The sequence below is a fragment of the Drosophila mauritiana genome, chromosome 2L (genome assembly GCF_004382145.1).
Source record: "Drosophila mauritiana strain mau12 chromosome 2L, ASM438214v1, whole genome shotgun sequence".
NCBI lineage: Eukaryota > Metazoa > Arthropoda > Insecta > Diptera > Drosophilidae > Drosophila > Drosophila mauritiana.
In genome coordinates this window covers 552,796-572,777 of record NC_046667.1, presented here as the reverse complement: position 1 = coordinate 572,777, position 19,982 = coordinate 552,796, and the positions used below count along the sequence as shown (strand labels likewise).

The window sequence follows — 19,982 nt, the reverse complement described above, 5'->3', positions numbered from 1 at the left end:
ACCTAGAAATACTACGATTATGTAATGGAATGTTTCAACCAGCAGATACTTAAGAGAAACATCTTGATTCGTTATTAAGTAAAAAGATATTCTTCTTAAAAGAAAGTATAGAAATCGTGGAAAGCACTTCAACGTTTTCAATCGAAACGAACAAGTTACGTATTTGTATATATATTGTATACAAACCCCTTCTGGTCCATTTGGCGTTTTATGAATGAGCTCCACGATATACACAAGCCTAGTAAAGCTTTCGGTGCGGAAACATACATATGTATGTATGTAGGTACATTCCTTGTGGGTTCAAGTGACCGACGTCACATCAAAGCAAATATAAACAGCGATACGGATTCGGATCGGCGGATCTGCCGGCGCCAGTCGGAAAGCAAAAGAGAGCGGCCATCCGTGAATCACTTGCCCAAAAGCGTCCGCGTCCTCAGCTATGTATGAAATCAGAGGCATTTCCAGGAAGCCAGCGAAACTTGAACAATCGAAAGAGCAATCAGTTGGCGAACTGATATAAACTAAATCGGAAACGTCACCGAATGGAGTACGACGACGTCAAGCAATTGGATATTTGGATCCAAAATATAATTACCATATTTGGATATGGAATGGTTTAGTTTTATAAATACTGATCCTTAACTGGAACTTGGGACAAGGGTGAAATGCTCACAAGGGTGAACTGCGGATAGGAGGCTTTTAGAGAGAACCATGTATCACTTGATAATGACATAACTATTTATTATTTATATTTATATCTTCTATCTATATATATCTTATATCTGATATCATTCTGGGAGCGACCTGTTGCCAAATATCGCAGCAGAGATAAACTGATATACCAAGTAGACATGGCATGGCCCACAGACAACTAACGACTCATGCCCGATTTCCCAGAAGAATGACGCGGCAAAGGCAAGACAACAAATCCAAACAGGAGGGGAATCGATGAATGAATGAATTTTCGTTGGCCCCCAAACGACCTTCCACCCCCCGAGCCACCCCTGTGTCCCACGCACCGGCTGGGGAACTCCGTCGGCTTCCCGCCGATCGACGATCGCTGTGCTCAATGGACGGGTGACTCATGCGGACTAGGCCAGTTCCACGACGTCATGCTTAAGGTTGTTATTTGCTTAGCCAGCGAGCGATAAGTGGGCACTGCAGAGAGCAAAAGCTCGCGAGCCGAGTGGCAAACGCCGCCGGCAAACTGGTCCCGAGCAGCCAGTGCCCCTCGAAGTCAGCCGGTTGGTCATGGGGCAGCCGAGTCGGCGAGAGAGCGCCAAAGCTCGTGGGCCGCGACTTCGTCATGGCTTTATCACAGTTCGCCGGTGCTGATCATTAGTTCGTCACTCGCCAAGTGGGTCGGATCAGGGCCAGAGCAATCGAAGATCGGCGATCTGGAGTGGGATACGGCGCTACTCTTAACCCGATCGGCGGATCTTTAATCGGTCGATGCAATAACGGTTATTAAACGTTTCCAATCGCAAACTTTCCGCGAAAGATTTCCGCGATTTGCGGCACGTGGAAAGCCTGCCGCTGACTCCACTTGTCCGGTCAGCAGGTGAAATACCCTGACTATCTCGGGTGAATCATCCGGCCAGACGAACCCACATCCTAAATCCGTTTCAACCGGTTGCAGGCGACCAATAAACGCAATAACACGAAAGTGTGATTCCCAGAATATTATTTTTAAACTGGGCCAAAGTGAAGTGAATAATCTAGTAGTGCAAAAGGGCGCCAAAAACATAAACAATAAAGTGTAATAAAGTGTACCAAAAAGCTTACCAAAAATCAATCTGGTATAATACAATCTTAGTGAAAATCAAACTATAAACCTATAGATTAGATGAATCTATATGCCAACCGAATAATGTCAAAGGAAAGTGAAACTGAAAAGCGACCAAAAGTTTTCAGCTGATATTAATACTGCAGTTTCGAAGTGGGAGCAGGAACATCCCAGTTTAATGGCCATTCTGCAGAATAGCCGCCAGAGTCACCAGCAACTCCCAATCCTAAGCCAGACGATCCACAGTGTTTGGTGCCAAGAGAGGCCGATTAATGCCATGCATCAGGATGTCCGGCAAAAAAGCATCGGATCCGGAAACGAGGCCAAACTGGAAGCGAAGGAGAAGGAAGTGCCCAGCAACAGGAGAAGGCGCAGAAGGCGGTGCAGCAGTAGCTCCACCAGCGACTCGAGCGCATCCTCGTATTCCTCAACAGACTCGGATTCCGGGTCCTCCTCCAGCAGCAGTAGCATAAGAAGCCAATTACCCGCCCTCAACTTGTCAGTGCCCCTTCCGCTGGCGACACCCACTCCGCCCGCCGCTTCTTCGCCTCACCAGGCGCCATCTCCTCGAAGGAACTCCAGCGACTCCAACCGGAGCGTCTCTCCCGTGGAGGTGCCCGTGGATCCGCACGCTTGGACGCCCGAGGACATTGCCAGCTGGGTGAGATGGACGACGCGCAAGTTCAAACTGGACCCGGAGCCGGATATCGACAGGTTTCCCAAGGATGCCCAGGAGCTGTGCGATCTGTCTCGCGCAGACTTCTGGGTCTGTGCAGGATCCAGGCGCGGAGGCATGCTCCTGGCGAAGCACTTCGCGCTCAGCTTATACCACGCCACCGGACGGGAGACGAGTCCGATGCTCAACGACGACGAACCAAGTGAGTGCCCAAGATATAGCTAATTTGAAGAGGGATTCCAGTCCTAGCCAAGTTGGTTACACTTCTCTGAGCTCCTAGTGTGGTCAACTTATGATTGAGCATTTGAATTCCTATTCCTGAAGTGCCCAACATCAGGGACGGGCCAACCCTTCCAGAATCGAGTGAAACTACTTAAACGGAGCCACATTTTTCTCACTGTCCCAAGCTAATCTCGGGCCACATAAATCTGCAGCGTCCAGAGATTGAACTGCTTGGTAATTGGGTTCACGTGCTATTCCCAATGGAGCGATTGTCCGACTCTCGACTCCTTTGTGGTCAGGCATCAATTGAATCCTTTTGCCTCCGTCGCCGGCCAAATGGCCACTGATTAAGATGCCTTCGTGCTGATACGGCCGTTACTTATGTGCTCCATTGATTGTTTCTCCCACACTCCCCGGATGTCTTGATAAGGAGGAAAAGTGGCCAAAGGTGCGGGAAATCCCCTTTTAATTACCTTTCCCTCGAGTTGGCCAACTTTCTCCGAGACTCCATTAACGTAAGTCGCTGGGAAAATCTCTGCGCGACAGCAGCAAAGTATGCAACACTTTTCCAGTTATTAACTGGCGATGACTGCCAACGCAAAGGCGGTCGACGTAGGGCGGGGGGCGTGGCTGGGCCTTGTGGGTGGTCGCGTCAAGTGATGAACTTAATAATAAACGATGTAAATATGATAATTTCTCGCAGGATGTGGCATCTAATAATAAAATCAAAATAATCCCACGCCAGCGACAAAAGTCGCCGAGTCAAGTTTCAGCTTGGCGGGAAAAGTGTGCTGAATTCGGGTGGCTTGGGTGGCTTGGATGGCTTGGGTGGGTGGTTTGTCAGTGACAACAGCTCTGCGGGTGGTCAGCTTCTGGGCACAGGAAAATATTCATTCGTCGCATCCTTCCTGTGGCAGGAAGAGCAACTGCAGGGCGGGGAAAGCCCCCTGATTCGGGTCTGGCATATGCTGGTGGGTGGGTGGTCCATGGACTACACATACATGCCTTGATCCCGGGAGCAGGCGACGTCGATTTAATTGATTTGTTTTTTATGCCAACCAGGATTACGCGTCGTCGCCGTCACGCAGATTACATTTGTTGTGGGCTACGGTTGTGGCTCCCATGTCTGAGTCACCGCCCCCTTTACAGGGTACAAGCTGGATCAAAGCTATTCCCTGTTCACAATTCCACAGCCAACAGAAGTACGTACCTTGAAGCACACGTCAATGAAACCATTAGTCATATGATTTCCCAAGAACTCGGATATATGTACTTTCCCACGCAAACAGAATACTTTTCTGGTTCCATCATCCATTGGATGCCCCTGACACCTTATAAATATTCAGCCACTCGCACTGGGTATGCAATAGTCGATACGCTGCAAAAGAACAAGTTGCTTATCGTGTGCAGAGGGGTGGGTGGTGGTTGAGTGGCTGCACGTGGCCTCTGACTTTGCGACTTCGCTGGCAAATGCCGAAGCGGCATTTACCACCAGCTGCGCAGGTGAGCCGTAATCGTGCCCGGAGCTTCGCCTGCTTCGCGGATGCCCATGCTCCCATCCAAGATGCCAGATGCCAGGCATCCGTCCGGTGCTAAGGAGCGAAATCCGGCCAGAGCTTCTGGCTAAAGTTTCAGTCGGCGAATGGCTCTCGTCCTAAACGGTTGACGCGCTCCCGGCACAGACCACCATTGATGGTCATAGAACAGACCAATCGGGTCTAAGGTCAATTCAACGCAGCATTTGAAGCAAACCTAAACTTGCCAACTAACAAATATAAAGACGGTGCCAATAACTAACTGAAAAGTGTAAAATGCGGTTGATTATTCTAAGAAATAATCCAAATACTACTGTGACTTTTCATAAGTCCTTGATCGAAGATATTTACTAAAGTTTAGAACGGAAATAGTTCAGTGGAAAAGACGCACTTGCAATTTCTGAAAAATACTTTTGCGGATAAGACTTTTGCGGCCATGAGCGTCAGCGTGGACGTGGGCGTCATGTGGCGCCTCTCGGAGGACTTCAACCGGCGCTTTGGCCTCCGGATGCAGCCGGCCCCGCCAGTTGGGCAGCACCCCCATCCGCACCACGGCGCAGTGCACCACCACTACCACCACCACCACCAGCACCACCAGCATCCGCACACCTCGATGATCTTCAATGGTAAGAGCGCCGAAATTCATAGGAATTTCCGCTGGGCAAATGCCAGCCGCCAGGCGAAGAGGCGTGTGTGAATGAGCGGCACGAGGAGATTGCTCAATGGCAGCCACTCGATCTCTGGCATTTCCGGCGAGCGGTGGCGGGGCCCCTAGAAATATGAATGAACGAACGGCACGGGATGGTGGGTCCAACGGTCTGACATCGTCTAGAAGTGGAAACTGTGTCTTTTAGCCGCCGCGTTGCTCGATCGGCGGATGAGTCACCTTGGCTATGGCTTCGTGCTCTCGTGCTGGTGCGGCGGCACTTTGACCAGGGATTTCCCCTGTGAAGGTGCAGAGACCTCGGGATGTGGGAATGTCCCCATGGCCAGTAAACAGGAAAATGTATCTAGGCTGCGCCCTAGAGATGCATGCCACTCTTCAGTTTATACATATGCAAATCAAATATCTTGTACTTTTAAGTTCGTGATTGCAGTTTCTGAATTCGTGCTTTTGTAAACTTTTCTCACATTTTAAGTTATCATTATCCTATAAACATAAACCATAAAGAGTCGATATAGCACTTGAATTCCAATATATTTCAACTGGTGCCCGTTTTCTTCGTGTGCATCGTGAGATCCAGGATTTATGCCCGTTTGCGGTTGACTTTCTGTGAATCCACGCTGGCTTATGGCATTCAGCTCCACTTGGCACTCTTGCCACGTCGCGGCTCCCCGCCAGAAATCTCGTTTGGCTGGGTTGGCGTTTCGTTCGCGATGCTCTCCTCTCGCTCGCTCTCCCCGCCCTCGCATCTTGGCATCTCTTCGGCCAAGTATCTGTATCTGTACATGTAAATGTATCTGTATCTGTTTTTGCAGGGCTTTCCGAGTATTCGCCACTAATGCCCCGTCCGCCGCTTCTCTCTCTTTCAGATCCGTACCAGCTGCTGAACGCTGCCTCGCACCGATTGGTTGCCCAGGGCTCGGGGGGCCAGATCCAGCTGTGGCAGTTTCTGCTGGAGCTGCTCGCTGATTCGTCCAACGCGAACGCCATCAGCTGGGAGGGCCAATCGGGCGAGTTCCGGCTCATCGACCCGGACGAGGTGGCCAGGCGGTGGGGCGAGCGCAAGGCCAAGCCGAACATGAACTACGACAAGCTGAGCCGGGCTCTCAGGTGGGTACTCTCGACTCCAGGCACACCTTCAGCTCCACAATTTGCATGTGAAGCAAGTTTGTAAGCTTGTGCATTTTCTGTTCGCAGGTACTACTACGACAAGAACATTATGACCAAGGTGCACGGAAAGCGGTATGCCTACAAGTTCGACTTCCACGGCCTGATGGCCGCCTGCCAGGCTCAGGCGCAGGGAGGAGATCCGGCCTCCAGTATGCTGGGTTCCTACAACCACCACGCCGGCGGTGCGATGCAGTTGGGCCGCCACCCGCCGCCACTGCACCACCACCCACAGCACTCGCATCCGCACCATCAGCTGGGGCAGCCCCACTTCCTGCACCCGCACCACTCGTCGCCCGCCTCGAACAGCTCCAGCCTGGGATTCCCCTCGTCCTCGACGGCCTCTTCGCAGGCCTCGCCCGGCCAGGCGCCCGCCTCCTCCTCCGCCTCCACTTCGAATTTCACTGCTCCATTCCAAGGTGGGACAGCCGGCGTAGACCCGGCCAGGACGTCCTCATCTGCTGCGGGTAACTACGACCAGGGCCCGGTCACTCCCACCACAAATGCATTCAACTGAGCACGCCGCAACCCCAATTTGTCGCCGGGGTTGTAAGTTCCGATGGGGCAGGAGGATGCGCAGGACCACCCACTGCGCAGCAGAGAGCGGAGAGCCACCCTGCATCCCAGCCACCCAGCCAGCCATTGGGGGTCAGAGCTTCGGCCGTAAAAAGGTCATTTTGTGTAATTCCAGCTACTTTGGGTTAATTGAGGAATTGTGATAGCCCGGAGCATCGCAGAGCAATACTCGGAAACGAGAGCCAATTTGTTACTTAGCCTGTTATCCTTCGCTTCTAGTTGTAAGCAGACATTCGGCGGAGGTCCTTTATTCCATACGAGGTCTCATCATTAAATAATTCTAAGTTCGCACACACAGTAAATACATGAAATCGCAAATGCAAAGCTAGTTTAGAGTGCACACTGGGTTGGTGGCCCTGGAAAATGAGATTGATTGGGGTGTGGCGTTAAGTCGCGAGCACCCCTACACCGAGCACCTGATGGCCAGGATGAGGAAGGCCAGGCTGAAGGCCACGAAGGAAATGCGGTCCACGGCGGTGGCCAGCAGCGCCCAGTCGAACTGGTTGGCCTTGGCGCCCGGCACCTCGGTGTGGTTGATGCCCAGCGGACTGGACTCCTCCTCGTCCGCCTCCTCGTACGGGTGCTCGTCCATCTCCTTGGTCTTCTCCGCCTGCGACTCGCCGGTGGTGCTGAACAGCGAGAGCAGCAGCCACGTGCCCAGGTGCCCGTGCAGCAGCTTCCTCAGCGCCTCCGGCAGGCGCCTCTTGTGCTTGCCAGTGGCCATGTACAGGACTAGGACCTCGATGATGGTGGAGACGCTCAGATACAGCAGGCTGGTGCTGTAGAAGATCACTGCAATTATAGGGATGCTCGGTAAGTGGTCGGTAAGTTCGGTAAGCAATATTCTGCGGTGTTTGGGTACTTAGCATTTAGTTTTCAGAACTGAACTGGTGAAATGGCAATGGGGAGCACTCACCCACAAGTGGAGTATTGTTGGACAGCACTGGCAGGAGCTGGGCGAAGTACATGAGGAAGGCGGCGATCACGATGATGAGCAGGCCGTTGATCATGATCTTCTCGCCGCCCATGTGGGGAGGCAGCCAGAAGGCTGAGAGGGCCAGGATGACGATGCAGGACGCGGGTGTGTAGATGACAGCCGTGTACATCGAGGAGCGCCGCTGGGCCGTCAGAGTGTACTCCATGTAGCCGTAGTAGTCCTGACTGACAAACTGCGCTCCCGAGTCCACGATCTCCCACTCCGGTGACTGAATCAGGTCGTCGTGGTCAAGGGACTCTCCCCTCGCCGTGCCGTTCTCCGGCAGGACGACCTTCAGGCCCCAGGAGCCGATCTTCAGCTTGCAGCTCTGCTTGTCGTGGGGCCAGTTGAGCATGTTAAGTTCGCAGTAGGCCGTGTACACGGCTGGAGGCATCCACCGTAAGTGGCCATCGTGGCTGAGGGTCACCTGGGTTTCGGCCATCAGGCCGCCCTCGTCGCCGTTGAAGAGTGTGATTTGGGGGGTCCAGACCTCGCTGGACTTCAAAGTGATCTCCGTGATGTTGTCATATTGTGACGGTTGCCACACGCGCTCCTCATCTCTCCATCGCTAGAAAACCACGTTTGCTTCTGGTTAGTTGTAGTAGTTAGTTAGTTAGTTAGTTGTAGTGTAGTTGCACTACACTTATTGGCTTTATAGTACTCTCAAAAATAAAAAAAGGAACACTCCAGTTTAGATAACGCTTTCCAAAATGGCTTATCAGAGTTGTGAACTTGAGGGAACTCGGAACTTATCTGGTTTCTCAGCTACTCGAGACGAAGGAGAGGAGTGGACACTGGACTTACGAGATTCAGCCAGCAGTGGGTGGTCATCTTGCCGTTCAACTCGTCGATGTCTACGTAGGTGACCACCATTCCCAGGGACACATTCGTGGGGGCTCCTTGGAATACCGGCTGCACATCGCTGTCGTAGTTCGTGAACAGCCCGGCGTGGAGGCGATCCAGGGCCTTGACATTGGCGTTCTTGGGGTCCGGGGTGGCTGGAGGGGATTCGAGATCGCACTTATCAGCGGCTTATGCAACTCCGGAGCCGTAAACACTTACCAGTGGCGCCTGGCACGGAAGTCAGCCCCATAAGAAGCATCCCCATTAGCATTTGCAGCAGTAGTGGCAGTCCAGGACCGGAAACTGGTGCCTTTATCTTGGGAGTCGTCGTCATTGTTCAGTGCGGCTTTGTTTCGGATGTACGGTACTGTGCTCTCGGAATCTGAATGGGAACTGAGCTCGGCTTGCGGCTTGGCACATGGCCGAGGCTCCTCCGATATCTCGGCGTTCCTCTGCCGACGCAGCAGATAAAGCAGCAGCCCACATATTCGGGTTTTGTGTGGGAGCAGTGCTCACATGTACTGGCTTCGGGGAGGTGGAGGAGAACTGCTGAACTAAACAATTAGCTTGATAAGCTTGCAGGTTTTCACAAAATAAATTTGGGATTCTCTAATTTCAAATCAGACTTCTCACTTTTGAATCTCAACCGTTTTGGTATATTTTTGGTAAGCTTGGTATATTCTCATTGGTGACAGTGCGACCCTACCCTACAGAGGGTGGTATATTGTCGGTATATTGCGGGGCGTCCGATAGGCCCAGACGATGACCAGCGATACCGATAACGGAGATTGTTGACGTGTGCTGCTGCGTGTCATTTCGCTTTTCACCCCCGCAAGCCGGCGATTTTCAGAAGCGGATTGGATTGGACACCACAGCATGGCGGAGGAAGTAATCGGAACCGTTAAGGAGGTGCTCAAGGGCATCATCGAAAATGTGAACGCGCCGAAGAACGAGTCGGCGCCGGCCGAGAAGAAGCCCTCGACTCCGGAGGGCATGGCGGTGGCCTACAGCAGCCTGGTGGTGATGGCCATGCTGCCCATCATCTTCGGCTCCATCCGCTCCGTGAAGCTGCACAAGCTGAAAAAGGTAGGTGGAGCAGACTCGACCCCCAAGCTGGACTAACATGTTTCCCGCAATTCCCACTCCCTGCAGTCCACGGGCGAGAAGGCGGACACGATGACCAAGAAGGACGCCATGTACTTCCCGTTGATCGCGTCGGCAGCCCTCTTCGGTCTGTACCTGTTCTTCAAGATCTTCCAGAAGGTGCACATCAACTACCTGCTCACCGGCTACTTTTTCGTGCTGGGAGTGATTGCTCTAGCGCACCTGCTCAGTCCGGTGATCAACTCGCTGATGCCCGCCGCCGTGCCCAAGGTTCCCTTTCACATCCTGTTCACCAAGGGCGAAGGCAAGCACAAGGAGGACATCGTGAACTACAAGTTCTCCACGCACGACATTGTCTGCCTGGTGATCTCCTCGGTGATCGGAGTGTGGTACCTGCTCAAGAAGCACTGGATCGCGAACAACCTGTTCGGCCTGGCCTTCGCTATCAACGGCGTGGAGATGCTGCACCTGAACAACTTCGTCACGGGCGTCATCTTGCTGAGCGGCCTGTTCTTCTACGACATCTTCTGGGTATTCGGCACCAACGTGATGGTCACCGTGGCCAAGAGCTTCGAGGCGCCCATCAAGCTAGTGTTCCCCCAGGACCTGATCGAGAACGGCCTGAACGCCTCGAACTTCGCCATGCTGGGACTGGGCGACATCGTCATTCCTGGCATCTTCATCGCCCTGCTGCTGCGCTTCGACGACAGCAAGAAGCGCAAGACGCGCATCTACTTCTACTCCACGCTGATCGCCTACTTCCTGGGCCTGCTGGCCACCATCTTTGTGATGCATGTGTTCAAGCACGCGCAGCCGGCCCTGCTCTACCTGGTGCCAGCCTGCATGGGCACTCCCCTCCTGGTGGCCCTCATTCGTGGCGAGCTGAAGGTGCTCTTTGCGTAAGTGTGGACTGCGCTGGGCGCTCGACTTGAAACTAACTCGTTCTCGCCCCCTCTGCAGCTATGAAGATCATCCCGAGGAGAAGCCCGAAAAGAAGGAAAAGAAGGAGAAGGACGAGGGCACCAGCTCGTCCGGCAGCAAAAAGAAGGAGTCCAAGAAGGGCAAGTAGAGCCCGAAAGACGCTCCCCACTCGTTCCATCGTAAATGTCTTCTGCAGCTAGCCAAGCTTCCTTTCGTTGTATGGCTTCTCCATCTACCGCAGTCCATAGCCCATACGGACTAACACCGCTACAAAAGACGATTCACTTACTGAGTTAGTTATGTACGTTCCTTGGCCAGGCACAACAATCTTATTTAGTTCGGTTAGGTTACAATTGTAGAAAATGTTCTCTCGACTTTTTTAACGCAATCAATTTTAAATATGTATTTCATATATTTCTGTGGCTCCGCACAGGAAGCGTATATGTTTAAGAACAGTTTAGATACAAATATATTCCAATTTTTGTAAACAGTGAAATTTTGACTACGAATTCTACATTGCATTTCTTAAAACTAATGCAGTAATTTGTGTAAACAGTAATGCGAATAAATTCTAATTCTAACGTATATTTTAGCTAGTTTGTATTGACTAGGGGGTTTCAGGAATGTAATGGCTTAATAGAAAACACCTTATCCATTTTAAGTTGAGCTTACCAAAATGAAAAGAAATTTGAAATTTCAAACTTCAAACAAAAGTACTTTGAAAAATCCAGTATTTTAATACCACTGTTCATACACGGCCACATTAACTATCGATAACCGAATAGTGAGACCCTTTGTGTTGAAAAACTGATACGTTTAGCGAGCACAAGCGTTCATTCCTGAAAAATTGCGGTAAAAATTGCGAAAAGTGCGAGTTCCCCCAGCGATTGCATATAACTAATTCGCTTGGAGCCACTTGAGACGCAAGGACAAACAGAGAGGTAGGTGCCCTGGCAATTAGCGCGCCATAAGGCGACAAAGCCCCTCGCAGGCCACTTACCCACACACACACATTCGCAGACAGACGCGCGTGCAAAAAGGGCCAAGTGGGACTGCTAGCGGAAATCCAGGACTCGAGGACACGTTCGGTCGGCAGTAGAGACGCGAGCAAGCAGCGACCATGTCCGGCATTGCTATTACACGGTTGGGGGAGGAGCGCAAGGCCTGGCGCAAGGATCACCCCTTCGGGTTCGTCGCGCGACCCGCCAAGAACCCCGACGGCACCCTCAACCTGATGATCTGGGAGTGCGCCATTCCCGGCAAGAAGTCCACCCCCTGGGAGGGCGGGCTCTACAAGCTGCGCATGATCTTCAAAGACGACTACCCCACCTCGCCGCCCAAGTGCAAGTTCGAGCCGCCGCTGTTCCACCCGAACGTCTATCCCTCGGGCACCGTCTGCCTGTCGCTGCTGGACGAGGAGAAGGACTGGCGCCCCGCCATCACCATCAAGCAAATCCTGCTGGGCATCCAGGACCTGCTCAACGAGCCGAACATCAAGGACCCGGCCCAGGCGGAGGCCTACACCATCTACTGCCAGAACCGACTGGAGTACGAGAAGCGCGTGCGTGCCCAGGCCCGCGCCATGGCGGCCACCGAGTAGTCGGGCTCCAGCCACCTTTACCACATAGACATTAACAAATACACACATTTAGCCGGTAAGCGTTTGTTTGGAATGCTCTCCACATCTACTTACTTTTAAAGAATCGACTAATTTTGGATAGCCCCCGCGGCCCGAAGCATCTAATTTTTTAATGTTCTGCACTTGCTTAATTACCAGCGTGTACTATCTGAATAAATACAAATAAGTCCTCCTATTTCGATGGGGCCCGAAGTGGCCACGTGGCACCCAGAATTCGACGCTCCATTGCAGCTTCCATTCTGGGTGCAGGTGCCGATTATTCTATGGGCTATTTTGTACCGCAAGTACTACGTACAAACCTATGTAATTTCAATAAAAATGTATTAGTTGTAAAAGCTTATGCATTTTAAAGCGGAACGGTTTTGCCTACATATGAGCGGTCGAGAACTTGTTGGTCGTCAGTAGCCGCACAGCTGCATTTATTGCTCGAATTATGGGCGCATATTAAGTTCTTTCTTTGTGCTTGTTACTTAGGTAAAATGGCAATTTGTTAATCCGTAACTATTTTATTTAAAAACTCCAGTTTTACTTTTCTATTTTGCTGCATTTAGACACATGAAGCTGGTCACATTTTCCAACTTTCTCAGCTGATCTGGCAAGTCCGCCAACATTACTATGAATAATTTTTTGGCCGATCTGGTAGCATTAGCTTCTTGTAGCTTCCAGCTAACGGTTCACTTCCAACGAGACCGCCATATTGAAAATTACCCATTTGAGACATCTGCTGAGATTTATGTTCGCCTGGTACTTCAGTTTGTGGAATCCGGCATAGTGACAGCTGAATTTATTATTTTTCCGAGGATGCTCTTATATTTTTCGAACTGAATTACCAGGGGAGCATAAGCGTGAAGAAGGTGTTTTTAAATCCACCGTCAGGATTCCAAATACTCGGTTTTGGTGGGCATGCTCTATTCTGAGTACCAGGCGAACAGAACTTCTAGTAGGCTTCCAACGATCAGCTGATCTCTTTGTTGCCTGGTGTAATCTAACGGTTATTTTATTAGGGATGCCACAATATTTTTCTATTGATCCGGTAATATGCCCGATTGTTGATCATATTTTAATCCATCTGGCAACTATGTCGACATACCATTTTTCGCTGACCTGGCAGCACTCAAACCTTCCGTTGAATTCAAATTTTTTAGATTTGACTTTAAAAGTCCTTTAGTTACTAATTGCACTATATTTCATATTGAATAAATTAATTATTTTTATTGTCGCACACACTTAATAAATAATGTACTCATTTAAATTACACAGTTAGAATAGCTCGCTTTACGGGGAACAGCGAGTAATTTACATTATAGTATTGGATCTACATTGGAATACTTCGCCTCCTACTCCGCAGACCATTGCAAACTTGTAGTTTCACGCCCTCAATTTAATTTCTGTCTAAGTGGTAAGCTTTGGCATGCATTATATGTCATGGTTCCCACTTAATGGGTATGCGCCTAAATTAATGTACCTAAGTATCTATGTGTTATTCCTTTAGGTGTACTGTATATGTAAGGGAGTACGGTGTATATATCTACTTCTATCGATCGGTAAGTCGAAGGAGTCAGTCCCCAAGTGGCGTTGGAAGTGGAGGGCAGCGACGGGAGATTCTCCGGGAATACTGTCGTCGATTGTTGGTTGCGGTTTGGATAGTGTACATTTGAAAGGAGGCTAGGATTCGATTAGTTTCGATTGGGTTGGGCTGCTGCTTAGAAGCACGTGTAATACCATTCCAGCTGCTTGCGCTGCGCCTCCCACCGCAGCTGGCTTTCTCAAATGGCCGCCTCCTGCAGGTTTTCCTTGTTCTTCTGCTGGCCGTGTCCGCCGACCAGGCCGCCAATGCCCAGGCCCACGGCAACGCCTCCGCCTAGGTGATTCGGACTGGGGCTGTCGCTGGCCTCGGGGCGAATGGGCTTGTTTTTGCAGTAAAACTGCTTGTGGGCCAAGTAGGTCTTCACGTAATTGAAGGATATGTCACAGGTTGAGCAGTACTTCTTCATCACCTCGGCGGCGGCAGCTGCTGCGGCAGCCACGCTGCTGCTGTTTCCCAGCGGAGAAGTCATCGGCGGAACCAGCCCGCCGGGCGCAGCATCCGCTCCGACTTCGATTGGCTCAGCCTTAATATGTGGCGTGGCGATTGGCGAGTTGTTGTTCTCGTGCACCAGATTCACAGTCGGCGGTGGATCCAGAGGCTCCGATTTAATGTGGAAGCTGTGGACGAAGAAGTTAGAGCCATATAGTATAAGAATTTAGATAATTTGCTGGCATCCTTACCTGGCTGCTTCACCGTTGGATCCATCGGAATTCGAGTGTTGTTTGGTAGTGGGGTTGGAAGTCACATCTTGATCTCTGGTGTCGGGGGAAATGGAGGGAGAGTTGATGGCCACATGGGGATGCATCAGCTTCATGTGGCGCAGCTGTGAGGAAAAAACTATTGTTAGTTCTTTGGTCTGGTAGCAATAAAAATGAGTACGCACCACATTGCCCTTGTAGGTGGAGACATAGTTGCAGTAATCACAGTTGAACATCTGCGAGGGATGATCCATGGAATCGTGTCCAGTTGTGGTAGATGCCCCTGTTGGAGGAACCAGCTCCTGACTCAGCGCGCTAACATCCTCTTCAAAGATGCAGGTCATGTATAGCTCCTCGTTCACGTCGCTGGTCTTCTTGTCGAAATGGGTTCGAATGTGGGTGCGCATGCCGCGAAGAGTGTTTCCCTTGTACTGGCAGATGCTGCAGCGGTAGGCCTTTACTGTTCCGTGCATCTCCATGTGTTTCTTGGCCAGTGCTGCTGTGGGACTCACTACCCCGCAAACAGGACACTTGTTCAGACTGTTGGAGGCGGGTTGCGCATTGGCTGTCGGCGCTGCGAGAGGATTCGCAATGGGTGGTGGACAAGGCAGACCAATTTCATGCAAAGTCTTGCACTTTCCGCACTTCTCCTTTGGCATGCCCAGCTGACCGGGATCTGTGGGGGTCGCGGCGGGGGCAGCAGCTGCTCCTCCCTTGGGGCAATAGTAGTTCTGATGGGCTCGCAGGTTGTCCAGGGAAGTGTACTTGATTCCGCAGGCGGCGCAGATCAACTGTTGATATGCCACCGGTGTGGTTTCCACAGAAGAAGCTGCTTCTGCCCCTGCGGCTCCTAGTCCTGCTGCTCCAGCGATGGATGGTGAAACGGCCGACTTGACATCCACTTCACTTGCACCCTCTTGGCTTCTTGCCGAGCAATAATGCTGCTTGTGTGCCAAGTAGTTCTCATACTTGCAGAACACAATATTGCACTCCATGCACTTGGACACGCCCTTTTTCACATAGATCTGAGGTTGCTGGGCACCACCTGCCGATCCTCCACTGCCAGGATTCCCACTACTAGTTTGGGCAGGAAGAGAAGAGGTCGGAAAGGCTGCTGCTCCACTACTGCCCGCCACAGCAGCTGCGGCCGCTGCCGCCGCCAGTTTCAGAGCCAGTTCCGGGTTGGTTTTGGCCAACAGCGACTCGGAGAGTCCAAAGTCCGCAGGTAGCATGGAGCGCATGTCGAGCAGATGGGGAACAGCCACATTGAGACCAGGTGGTGACATGGAGGAGGCACTACCAGCCCCGGAACTGCGTGGACTGATGGCTCGTCTTTTGGGCGAGGGACTCATCGAAGGACTGCTCGGCAGGGAGGGAGCACAAACGATCTGCTCGGGAGTCACACTTCCACCTCCTCTCGGAGTCTCTACGTTCTCCTTGCCCGTTCCTGCGCCGGCAAGGAGTACTTCCTCCACATCTAAGAGAGCATTCCGCAGTTGGCGCTGCCGCAAGCTGAGCGAATTCAGAGTGATTGGCGATCGACGCAGCGAGAGATCGAGAGGCGCAGATTCTCTGAAGATAGTAAAGAGTATGTGTTATTCAGTGGTTTTCATCATTAGCCATAGTAATAACTCTTATCTGATGGGTGAATCACAAATATTTATAGGAACTAACCTAGTTAACCCTGCCTCTTTTCGCTTGGGCTCCGGAGGACTGCTCTTGGCTTCTGTGGCCTCAGCAGCAGATGATGGAGCCGAAGGGCGTTCGGGTTCTAAGGAGGCGCCAACTAGGGCAGTGGCCAGTGGTTTAATCGTTCCGTTGTCCACGGTAAAACAGGTGGTTTCTGGATTCACGATTCCCGAGTTCGGCGTGGGCCTGCACATAAAAATGCAATAGTTCAGTCCAATACGTAATTATGTTATATACATTGTTTCAAAACGACCCTAAATTGCAAATGGATCTAACTTAGGGATGTTTCCCCTGGGAACTTACAGTGGGCCCGGAATAAAGCTAGCTGCACGGATCAGCGAGCAGGGCACAATTATGATCGGGTGGGTGGGCAGTGCCAGGAAAGGTGGATGCGAATGCGGCGTGGCCTGAAGGGAGGCAGCGGCAGCCGCTGCTGCAGCTGCGACGGCCACCATTGCGGGAGTCGGAGTCTTGTTCCTGGCCTGCGGACTCAGCTTGCCGGGCGCAGCCGCCTGGGCAGATACTCCTATGGATCCGGCTGCGGAACCCGGCCCGGAACCTGCTCCCGGAGAGGCGTCTGGCTTGGGCGTGAGCTGGCCCTCTGGTCGCCGCGAACTGCAGTAGTGTTGTTTGTGCGCTCGATAAGTTTTGATGTTGTTGAATCGGATATCACAGTGGCTACAGTAGCGATCGGTTTGCTGTGGAGGGGATTTTTTTATCATTAGCTTGCGACTAAAGGGGCAACTGGCACCTCAACACTTTACTCACTTGACTAGAGCTATCCTCCATCGGATTGGGCGTAACTCCCGGCGGCGCTATTCCGTTCTGGAGCAGACTTGGCAAGCCGGCCAGTGTGGGAGCTGCTGGCGAAGTCTGGTGCATGCGCATGTGGCGATTTAGGGATACCTTCTTATCCGCGCTGTAGGAGCACTGGGTGCAGCCATATTGCTTTCCTGTCCTGGCCATTTTGGCTATTGGCTCGGCGGAGCCCCCGGTCAACCCTGCTGCATCGCCAGCTGTGGCTCCCGATCCTCCTGCCCCCGACTTATCACTGCCAGCCTCGTCCGTGTCCTTAATTCTATGAGAGCAATAGTAGGCTTGATGGGCCTCCAGAGTGGAGGGCGAACTGAATGCAATCCCACAGGGCAGGCACATAAATCTGGCTGGTTTCAGCAGAGGCTCTGCTGCCTCCGGTTGCGCTTGCGTGTCCGGCTTGACGAGTGGCGGAGGAGCCAGGAGACGAGAGTCCGGCAGGGTCAGCTCCTTGGCATCTGGCTTAAGGGCAGGATCTGAGGCCAGGAGCGCATTCAAACGCACTTTGGGGTACTTGGGCGTGGGACATGGCGAGGGTGAGGGGCACGGAGAGGCTTCTGGCTCCGAGGGCGGCGTGGCGGGCTGTTCCAGCTTGGGAATCAGCTGGGGAGAGCTGGGACTCCTGGGCGGAGTGCTTGGGCTGTTTGCAGGCAGTTCCTGCTGTTCCTCCTGCTGAAGATCATGGTCCTGCTCCATCTCTGTCTCTCCCAAATCCTGATCCTGTTGGGAATTGGCCTTTTCTGGCTCCTCGAACTCAGCGTCTTCATCATCGTCGTCATCGATATTGTTATTGTTGTTTTGGGGGTCTCTGGAATCGTTCAACTGATCCTCCAGCTGGTCCTCCATTTGCTGCTGCTTCTGCTCGCCTATATCCTGAGTGCTCAGATCTTTGGAATCTGCAATGAATTAGCACAAATGCATCAATTAATTTATTAACCACAAGTAAAAAAAAAAACGATTTAAGCTAAATGTGTACAAAAGGACTTTATACACAATTTTTATCTCAAGCAAGCCTGAGAATTTCCTCCGGGGTCAGACAGTTACATGGCAGTTTAGTGCCTCAAATTGGCTTCGCGGAATCCGCAATTGCGGCATCCAATCTCTTGCATCCGCTGCCCATGAGGAATCTATGTGTCAGACAGCTGGTTTGGCAATTATTATCGAACAAATTGTCAGTGGTCAGAGCTGTGAAAACAATGCGACAAGAGTTGCTTGCATAGGCTGCTGCCCAGGAGGAGCAGGGGCAGTTTATCCACTGTGGCCATCTCTTACGTGGAAAACGCTGGTGGAAATGGAAGGAGATGGGCAGGGGAAAAGAAAAGCCCATGGTGGTCACTGATGATTAGGCCCCGCGGATCGCTGCAAAAGTTCGAAGTTGGCCAGAATCCCGAACTGACATCTGATTTGTTTCTGTTTTGGCCACGGCGAAATATTATAACGACCAACGGCGATGCTGGCCGAGATTATGGCGGCGGACAGTGGAAGTGGACGTGGACATGGCACACACATGGCATGCAGATGGAGTCGCCGGATAAGCGTCGCAGTTTGCAGTTTGCATCTCGCTTCGCCAGAAATTCGACATCTCGACCGGAGCGAACATTTACCCTGCTCGTGCGGGCTCCAGCTCCCAAATGCCCCCCTTCTGGAGTCCTCCCTCGTCCATGGATTTCCTTTGAGGATGGGAGACTGGAGAGGATGCGCGTTGACCTGTCAATTGATGGCTATTGAAATGTCAGCACATCCAGAGCGACTCCGACAAGTAGGGAAAACAAGAGAGACTTATACACAGAAAATCGACGAATGGCCCAATGAAAAGCTTCATGAGAGAAACATTTGATATATTTGCTTGTTTCTCCTCGTATTACCAGACTAAATAGCAATGTTTTCAAAGCTCGCAAAGCAAGCCCAATTTCTCGCTGTGCAGACCAAGTTTGTTGCCTGAGTCTTTTGACTGCTGCTGTTTGTGATGCCGCTGCCGCTGCCACTGCCACTGCAACAAATGTTGCAACTGTTGCCAAACTATTGACGGCCCGCCCTAATTGCCGCCGTCGATTTTTCACGAATTCACACAATTCTGCACGTGAGCTATCGGTTAGAAGAATCGCTTCACCCTGTCCCTCAAAAATAAAGGGCTCTGCTGGCATTCCGAGGCATTCTGCTTATTTGTAAGATATTTATTGCCTTCGATTGGGTGGCGATAAGCCGCACACGTAAAGTGTTTTGTCCGGGCGAAGAGGCCTCCGCGAAGAGAAGGGCAGAGCGATGGCCGAGCGCCGATAGAGTGCGAACGGGAGACTAACAGCTAACAATGGCTTTTGGCTGGGTCTCGGCTGCAGCTCTGGCCTGGGTGCCCAGCTCTTGGCTCGGAGTCCCTAGCTCTGCCCCCAGCGACAGCTGCCTCTGCCGCCCAGGATTAGGCCGGGCCGGGATCTCTCGGCTCGGCGGCTCACCAGTTGGTGGAGCAGATCTCCTCCAGCGATTGTTTCGCGAGTGCCATCCCAACACCCTCTCCTCTTTTCCATTGTTGTGCGGATTCGGTTCTGAGCCCCAAAATCTCTTGCAAACCTCCAGATTAGGCGGTTTCAAATGGAGAAATACACATAGTTATTTCGAATTCTCAAACCAAACAATCTATTTGAAATGTGTATGGCTTTTTATATTAGTTCGGCAAAATTATATTAACAATACTATTTTAGTATGGTAGACCTTTCACAGTTGTATGCCCAAGTGCACGGAATTTCAAGGCTACGCATTCGCATTCGCATACGAAATCGATTTGGGATCTGGGAACAAGCCGTCTTCGCTGAAATTGCGATCGGGCGATCGTTTGTTTAGCCATTTCGTAACGTTACGCCGCCCCACACACCTTTTGTGTGGAAGGCGAGGGGGATTCCCCGGGCATCTCCGCGCATCTCCCCCCTGCGGCCAACGCCAAACCAACAATTGTTTATCAATTTGTTAAATCAGCTCGCCGCCGTCTTCAGCGTCAGGTCCCTCTTCTCTTCTTCTTGCTGGAGCTGCGATCGATCCTCGCCGATAAGCGACACAACAAAAACATACAGGGAGGAAAGGTGAGGGAAGGTGG

The 19,982-nt window shown here is 51.7% G+C and overlaps 5 protein-coding genes across 9 annotated transcripts in view; 3 read left to right on the top strand and 2 right to left on the bottom strand.

Moving 5' to 3' along the window:
• The first annotated feature begins 1 nt into the window (after position 1).
• On the top strand, positions 2-6,950 carry LOC117150321 (DNA-binding protein D-ETS-6). Of its 2 annotated transcripts, none has more exons than XM_033317157.1 (3): positions 2-2,664; positions 5,753-5,993; positions 6,081-6,950. In XM_033317157.1, exons 1-3 carry the CDS (start codon positions 1,965-1,967, stop codon positions 6,565-6,567), a joined length of 1,428 nt encoding a protein of 475 aa, XP_033173048.1. In that variant the 5' UTR covers positions 2-1,964; the 3' UTR covers positions 6,568-6,950. The 2 variants fall into 2 exon arrangements, with proteins under 2 accessions (XP_033173048.1, XP_033173050.1); XM_033317159.1 differs by lacking the exon at positions 2-2,664 and adding an exon at positions 4,173-4,845.
• On the bottom strand, positions 6,859-8,854 carry LOC117150322 (neuronal acetylcholine receptor subunit alpha-2). The gene is made up of 4 exons (XM_033317160.1): positions 8,665-8,854; positions 8,407-8,600; positions 7,543-8,170; positions 6,859-7,418 (listed from the first exon to the last, which is right to left on the bottom strand). The coding sequence occupies exons 1-4, from the start codon at positions 8,777-8,779 to the stop codon at positions 7,030-7,032; spliced, it is 1,326 nt and encodes a 441-aa protein (XP_033173051.1). The 5' UTR covers positions 8,780-8,854; the 3' UTR covers positions 6,859-7,029.
• Positions 8,855-9,212: 358 nt separating this feature from the next.
• On the top strand, positions 9,213-10,966 carry LOC117150323 (minor histocompatibility antigen H13). The gene is made up of 3 exons (XM_033317161.1): positions 9,213-9,531; positions 9,598-10,448; positions 10,510-10,966. Exons 1-3 carry the CDS (start codon positions 9,322-9,324, stop codon positions 10,616-10,618), a joined length of 1,170 nt encoding a protein of 389 aa, XP_033173052.1. The 5' UTR covers positions 9,213-9,321; the 3' UTR covers positions 10,619-10,966.
• A 280-nt stretch (positions 10,967-11,246) lies between these two features.
• Positions 11,247-12,407, top strand: LOC117150461 (SUMO-conjugating enzyme UBC9-B). 2 transcript variants are annotated; one of them, XM_033317355.1, is made up of 2 exons: positions 11,247-11,411; positions 11,491-12,407. In XM_033317355.1, the coding sequence occupies exon 2, from the start codon at positions 11,591-11,593 to the stop codon at positions 12,068-12,070; it is 480 nt and encodes a 159-aa protein (XP_033173246.1). In that variant the 5' UTR covers positions 11,247-11,411; positions 11,491-11,590; the 3' UTR covers positions 12,071-12,407. The 2 variants fall into 2 exon arrangements, with proteins under 2 accessions (XP_033173246.1, XP_033173247.1); XM_033317356.1 differs by having other exon boundaries at positions 11,462-12,407.
• An 892-nt stretch (positions 12,408-13,299) lies between these two features.
• Positions 13,300-19,982, bottom strand: part of LOC117150458 (zinc finger protein ush) — a 63,789-nt gene continuing 57,106 nt past the window's right edge. For all 3 annotated transcript variants that reach the window (XM_033317351.1, XM_033317349.1, XM_033317350.1), the window contains 6 exons: positions 16,853-17,793; positions 16,388-16,782; positions 16,070-16,270; positions 14,581-15,967; positions 14,378-14,520; positions 13,300-14,314 (listed from right to left, as the gene is read on the bottom strand). In XM_033317351.1, coding sequence (XP_033173242.1) covers positions 13,876-14,314; positions 14,378-14,520; positions 14,581-15,967; positions 16,070-16,270; positions 16,388-16,782; positions 16,853-17,793 — 3,506 coding nt within the window. In that variant the 3' untranslated portion in view covers positions 13,300-13,875. The remainder of the gene's footprint in view (positions 14,315-14,377; positions 14,521-14,580; positions 15,968-16,069; positions 16,271-16,387; positions 16,783-16,852; positions 17,794-19,982) is intronic.